At 28.3% G+C, this 7,348-nt stretch overlaps 1 protein-coding gene and 1 pseudogene across 1 annotated transcript in view; one reads left to right on the top strand and one right to left on the bottom strand.

Moving 5' to 3' along the window:
* LOC134329513 (protein downstream neighbor of son homolog) overlaps positions 1–4,377 on the top strand; it is a 10,748-nt gene extending 6,371 nt beyond the window's left edge. The window contains 4 exon segments of the mRNA XM_063010799.1: positions 1,166–1,443; positions 3,613–3,660; positions 3,662–3,820; positions 4,018–4,377. Of these exon segments, the coding sequence (XP_062866869.1) occupies positions 1,166–1,443; positions 3,613–3,660; positions 3,662–3,820; positions 4,018–4,155 (623 nt within the window). The 3' untranslated portion in view covers positions 4,156–4,377.
* Positions 1–7,348, bottom strand: part of LOC134328691 (NACHT, LRR and PYD domains-containing protein 3-like) — a 1,194,473-nt pseudogene that overhangs the window by 707,626 nt on the left and 479,499 nt on the right.

The following is a 7,348-nucleotide window of genomic DNA, read 5'->3' on the forward strand; positions in this document are numbered from 1 at the left end:
CCCTCATAATATAATAATAATAATAATAATAATAATAAAAATATAATAAAATAATAATTATATATAATATATAATAAATTTACAAATTTTCCCCTATAATGAAATATAATAATAATAATAAAAATATAACAATATAATAAAATAAAATAAAATAATAATTATATATAATATATAAAAAATTGACAAATTTCCCCCATAATGAAATATAATAATAAAAATATAACAATATAATAAAATAATAATTATTATTATATATAATATATAAAAAATTGACAAATTTCCCCCTATAATAAAATATAATAATAATAATAAAAATATAACAATATAATAAAAATATAATAAAATAATAATTATATATAATATATAAAAAATTTACAAATTTCCCCCATAATGAAATATAATAATAATAATAATAAAAATATAACAATATAATAAAAATATAATAAAATAATAATTATATATAATATATAAAAAATTGACAAATTTCCCCCTATAATAAAATATAATAATAATAATAAAAATATAACAATATAATAAAAATATAATAAAATAATAATTATATATAATATATAAAAAATTGACAAATTTCCCCCTATAATAAAATATAATAATAATAATAAAAATATAACAATATAATAAAAATATAATAAAATAATAATTATATATAATATATAAAAAATTGACAAATTTCCCCCTATAATAAAATATAATAATAATAATAATAAAAATATAACAATATAATAAAATAAAATAATAATAATAATTATATATAATATATAAAAAATTGACAAATTTCCCCCTATAATAAAATATAATAATAATAATAAAAATATAACAATATAATAAAAAAATAAAAAAATAATAATTATATATAATATATATGAAAAATTGACAAATTTCCCCCTATAATAAAATATAATAATAATAATATAACAATATAATATAATAAAATATAATAACAATAATTATATATAATATATAAAAAATTTACACATTTCCCCCTGTAATAAAATATAATAATAATAATAATATAATAATATAATAAAATATAATAACAATAATTATATATAATATATAAAAAATGTACACATTTCCCCCTGTAATAAAAGTCTATCTTATCTTATCCTATAATAATGACTATTATGATATTGCACTGGGCATCCAGGGTTCGAATCTCAGCTGTGCTATCGGCCTCATTGGGTTTTATTCCAGTATCACAGAGCGTTTGTGTGTCCTCTGCCCAGGCGTAAAGAGCACAGCGAGGTGCGACTGGACCACAGGCCCGAGTCGGTGGTGCTGGTGGAGGGCTCCAACACCTTCACGCTCATCAACTTCCTCATCAACTGTAAGAGTTTGGTGGCCGCCGCCGGTTCTCAGGCCGGATTACCCCCCACCCTGCTGGCTCCCAGCGCCTTCAGAGGAGCCACGCTGCACACGCTGAAGGTGAGGAGCTGAAAGAACGCTGTACATGTGAGGAATATTGTGAGTGATGTTCACTCACCCATCCAGATCATTGCATTCAGGTGTTCCGATCACTTCCATGGCCACAGGTGTATAAAACCGAGCACCCCGGCATGCAGACCGCTTCTACACACATTAGTGAAAGAACGGGTCGCTCTCAGGAGCTCAGTGAATTCCAGCGTGGTACCGTGATGCCACCTGTGCAACAAGTCCTCACTACTAGATATTCCACAGTCCACCGTCAGTGCTATTATAACAAAGTGGAAGTGATTGGGAACGAAGCGGTAGCCACGTAAGATGACGGAGCGGGTCAGCGGATCCTACAGTCGATCGCTACAGACCTCCAAACTTCATGTGGCCTTCAGACCAGCTCAGGAACAGCGTGTAGAGCTTCATGGAACGGGTTTCCACGGTCGCAGCTGCATCCGAGCCTCACATCACCGAGTGCAGTGGTGTAAAGCACGCCGCCACTGGACTCTATAGCAGTGACGAATCAGGCTTCTCCGTCTGGCGATCCGATGGACGAGTCTGGGTTTGGCGGTTGCCGGTTGCCGGTTGCTTGACCAGGGAAGTTAGGGCTGGCTGATCGATGCCACCTGCACAGAGTACTACAGTATGGAGAATTTGACTCTCCGTGCGTGATACGGATCTCCATGTGAAAAGAAGCGGTCGACCACTGCACACGTGTTGGAAAGGCTGCGTGTTAGTCACCGCCCTCCTCGGTCAAGAATGCGCATATAAATTAATTATTTTATTTACTATAATAAATTATGATATATATTTTTTTATTTACTATAATACAAAGTTATTTCATAGAATACATTTTAATAAAGTCATTATTTTATTTATAGAATAAATTATAATAAATTAATTATTTATTTAAAAGATATAAATTATAATAAATGTATTCTTTATTTAACAGAATAAATTATAATACATTTATTCTTTTATTTAACAGAATAAATTATATACATTTATTATTTTATTAAACAGAATAAATTATAATAAATTAATTATTTTATTTACTATAATAAATTATAATATATTTATTTGTATTTACTATAATATAAAGTTATTTAATAGAATACATTTTAATAAAGTAATTGTTTTATTTAATAGAATAATTTATAATAAATTAATTATTTTATTTAAAAGAATAAATTATAGGTAAATTATTTTATTTAACAGAATAAATTATAATAAATTAATTATTTTATTTACTATAATAAATTATAATATATTTATTTGTATTTACTATAATACAAAGTTATTAATAGAATACATTTTAATAAAGTAATTGTTTTATTTAATAGAATCAATTATAAAAATTCTTTTATTTAGCAGAATAAATTATAATAAATGTATTCTTTTATAAACAGAATAAATTATAATAAATTCTTTTATTTAACAGAATAAATTATAATAAATGTATTCTTTTATTAAACAGAATAAATTATAATAAATTCTTTTATTTAACAGAATAAATTATAATACATTTATTTTTTTATTTAATAGAATCAATTATAATAAATTATTTTATTAAACAGAATAAATTATAATAAATTCTTTTATTTAACAGAATAAATTATAATACATTTATTATTTTATTGAACAGAATAAATTATAATACATTTATTATTTTATTTAATAGAATCAATTATAATAAATTCTTTTATTTAGCAGAATAAATTATAATAAATTTATTATTTTATTTAACAGAATAAATTATAATACATTTATTATTTTATTTAATAGAATCAATTATAATTAATTAAACTGGAAATTAAATGCATTTGTGTGCTTGTTTTACTTCTTATACTGGAACTTGATGCAAATATCCATATCATTGTTTGGGGGGGTGGGGGGGGGGGGGGGGGGCAGAACCCACAGATCCGCTCTAGCTTCACTGTCTTTGATTTGGATTAAAACCTGTAAGAGTTTCAAGCATTTATGATGTCATTAATTTAACTGCATAAGGTTTTTCTGAACGGATTTAAATGTGTGAATGCGCCTGTGTACAGAGGGAGGATCAGGGTGCGTTTCAAATCGGCCGAGCTCTGACACAAGCGAGACAGATTGATCGCTAACACCCCTAACCCGAGTCCGTTTGTCTTCGCCGTGCCGCCCCCCCCCCCCCCCCCCCCCCCCCAGGCCCGGAGCGTGAACGTGAAGACCCAGGTGAGGACGGGATACCAGGACGGTGTGCAGTCTGGAGGTGACCGGGCCCATCATGCCCCACGCGCTCCACGCGCTCACACCAGCTCCTGAAACCGGCGCAGAGGGAGACTTCTCCGTCGTGCTGTACACTCACGAGCCCAGCGCCGTCCTCAACGTTCCAGTCGCCGACCCCCACCGAGAGGTACGTGACCTACGAGACGTGCGCAGCGCAAGTCACCTCGCAGAAAGAAGGTCCTGGGTTCGATTGCATGTTCTCCCCGTGTCCATGACTGACTGACATTATTTAGGGCCCCAGCCGTATGTGACTAGTATGTAGTGGGCTATTGGAACACAGCCAGTGATGCAGTGATAAATAAATCCTTTCCCCCCCCCACACAGAACCCTGCAGGACAGGAGCTGGGCGGGTGCGGCCTGCAGCCGAGCACCGTGCAGCAGCTGACCGAGCCGAGCACGCTGGGAAAAGGCGCGCTCCGAAACCTCCACATGAAGGACTACTCGTACAGCTGGAGGTCCTGACGGCCTCATCATTCTAACATCTGGATTCTAAGCAAAGCTGCTGTGGGCCTGCATGAACTGTGAAATGTGAAGTAAACAAAACACTACAGGCTTTAGGACGAACGTTTAAAGGGTGATAATTACAGTGTGTGTGTGTGTGTTTGTTCAAGTAGAAAACTTGATGTTTTTACCATGTGCACATTTAATAATATTAAATGAACAGATTTTTGTCTTTTACTTTGACTTGTGTGTTTTTTTTTTTTTTTTTTTGTAAGTGCAGTAAAAAAAGAGTTAAAAAGTTGGGACGGGTTGGAAAACGCTAATAATAATTAAGTGCAGTGTTTCTTACCTTCATTTATGAATTCAAAATAAAAAAACAAAATCTTTTATTTAATAAATTATAATAAATTAATTATTTTATTTACTATAATAAATTCTAACATTTTTATTTTTATTTACTATAATACAAAAAATTTTAATAGAATACATTTTAATAAAGTAATTATTTTATTTAATAGAATACATTATAATAAATTAATTATTTTATTTAATAGAATAAATTATAATAAATTAATTATTTTATTTAATAGAATAAATTATAATACATTTATTCTTTTATTTAACAGAATAAATTATAATAAATTTATTCTTTTATTTAATAGAATCAATTATAATAAATTTATTCTTTTATTTAATAGAATCAATTATAATAAATTTATTCTTATATTTAATAGAATACATTTTAATATATTTATTCTTTTATTTAATAGAATCAATTATAATACATTTATTCTTTTATTTAATAGAATCAATTATAATACATTTATTCTTTTATTTAATAGAATCAATTATAATAAATTTATTCTTTTATTTAATAGAATCAATTATAATAAATTTATTCTTATATTTAATAGAATACATTTTAACATATTTATTCTTTTATTTAATAGAATCAATTATAATACATTTATTCTTTTATTTAATAGAATCAATTATAATAAATTTATTCTTTTATTTAATAGAATCAATTATAATAAATTTATTCTTTTAATAGAATCAATTATAATAAATTTATTCTTTTATTTAATAGAATGAATTGTAATAAATTCATTATTTTATTTAATAGAATCAATTATAATAAATGTATTCTTTTATTTAATAGAATCAATTATAATAAATTTATTCTTTTATTTAATAGAATCAATTATAATAAATTTATTCTTTTATTTAATAGAATGAATTGTAATAAATTCATTATTTTATTTAATAGAATCAATTATAATAAATGTATTATTTTATTTAACAGAATAAATTATAATAAATTAATTATTTTATTTAATAGAATCAATTATAATAAATTAATTACTTTATTTAATAGAATCAATTATTAAAAATTATTTTTTAATAATAAATAATAAAACTATAATATACAATTATTTTTGCATTTCAGCCCAACACAAAAAAAAAATTTAGGACGAGGCAATTTAGACCTAGTAATGATGTAAAAAAAATTTTTAAATACATGTGAATATAAAAAAAATGTTATGAGAAGCAACGGCAACATTACAAAGGAGTAAATGCTTTACCGGCCCTACTTCTTTGGATTTTTTATTATTATTATCAAGTCGTATCCAATTTCCTGACTGCATTACGCTTCCTCTCTACTGATCTGCACCCTGACCGAGGAGAGCCGTCACCTGCACGAGGCGAGTCCACGTGTGGATCAGCTTTGTGTTCGGAGAGTCAAACCATGATCCACGTCATCCCTCGTCTCTGTGCAGCGATGGCATCGATCGGTCAGTTATGAGGAGTCCCCTCGGGCATCCTCCCTACTAACCAGCCGGTCATTGTTCGCGTAGGCGCCCAACCCAGTAGTCTGAGATGTCGGCTCTGGTGTGCTAGTGTGTTTTTCAATGGATGTACAGACTACTGTACCTACTTCCACCACCCTCCTGGTACAGAGGTACAGATTCACCGCTCACCGGGAACTTGAAGCGATGCTTCGGGAAGCACCAGCTCCACCAGAGAGAACGACGTTAAGGTGAGAAGCACATCAACAGTACTAATAACCAGCCAACTACCTAACAGACATGACTGGCTATGTCTGAGGAAGGGAGGGGGGCGGATACCCTACAATGGAGCTTACATTTAACGTTTTTTTTTTATTGAAGTTATCAAAAATTTACCTTCTATTAAATTATATGTTAAAAAAAAAAGTATGATTTTTTTTTTTTTTTTTACAATCCAGCCGCTCTTTTCTCACAAAAAAACTACAATTATGGCGGACGGATGCAGACCGACAAACTGAGGTTTTTTTTTTGTTTTAAACGTAAATAAATTCTTGTTGAATTTAATTTGTATAAAACTGTAATTAAACAAGTGTAATTTATTTGTAAATTCGGGGACAGTTTAACCGTGTTCCGTACACGGAAAAAGACGTTAGCTGGTGTGCTAGCGAGTTGCACATCCTGAGGTAAAACTGCCGTGATACAATCGCCGAAATCGCTTTCTAAGTAGTGCACGAGTAATCCCCTTATGACTTCGATGTCGCTTTAGAAGCCTACTAGGTAGGCAGCAGGCAGCAAGGGAGCTTACTAGGTATTGGAACAGACCCACTCACGTTCACATTCATAGCTGCTGAAGACGGCAAACAAGCCCGTGTTGTTTTCTGTGAATAAAATCTGTACAATTTATTCAATTATTAATTAATATTTCATTATTAATTATTACATAGATTAGTTTTATTACTACTATTTATTATTTATGAATAATTATAATAAAATAATTATTTTATTATAAAAAGTTATAAAATAATTATTTTATTTAATAGAATAAATTATAATAAAGTAACTTTACATAATAAATTACAATACATTTATTATTTTATTTAATAGAATAAATTATAATGCATTTATTGTATTTAATAGGAAAAATTATAATACATTTTATTATTTTATTTAATAGAATACATTATAATAAATTAATTTTTATTTATTAGAATAAATTATAATACATTTATTTTATTTAATAGAATAAATTATAATACATTTTATTATTGTATTTAATAGAATAAACTATAATTGAATTTTATTTAATAGAATAAATTATAATACATTTTATTTTTTAATAATAAAACTGTAATATAGAATTATTCTTGCATTTCAGCCCAACACATAAAAAAAATGAGGACGAGGTAATTTAGACCTAGTAATGA

The sequence above is a fragment of the Trichomycterus rosablanca genome, chromosome 15, assembly GCF_030014385.1.
Source record: "Trichomycterus rosablanca isolate fTriRos1 chromosome 15, fTriRos1.hap1, whole genome shotgun sequence".
NCBI classification, from domain to species: Eukaryota; Metazoa; Chordata; class Actinopteri; order Siluriformes; family Trichomycteridae; genus Trichomycterus; species Trichomycterus rosablanca.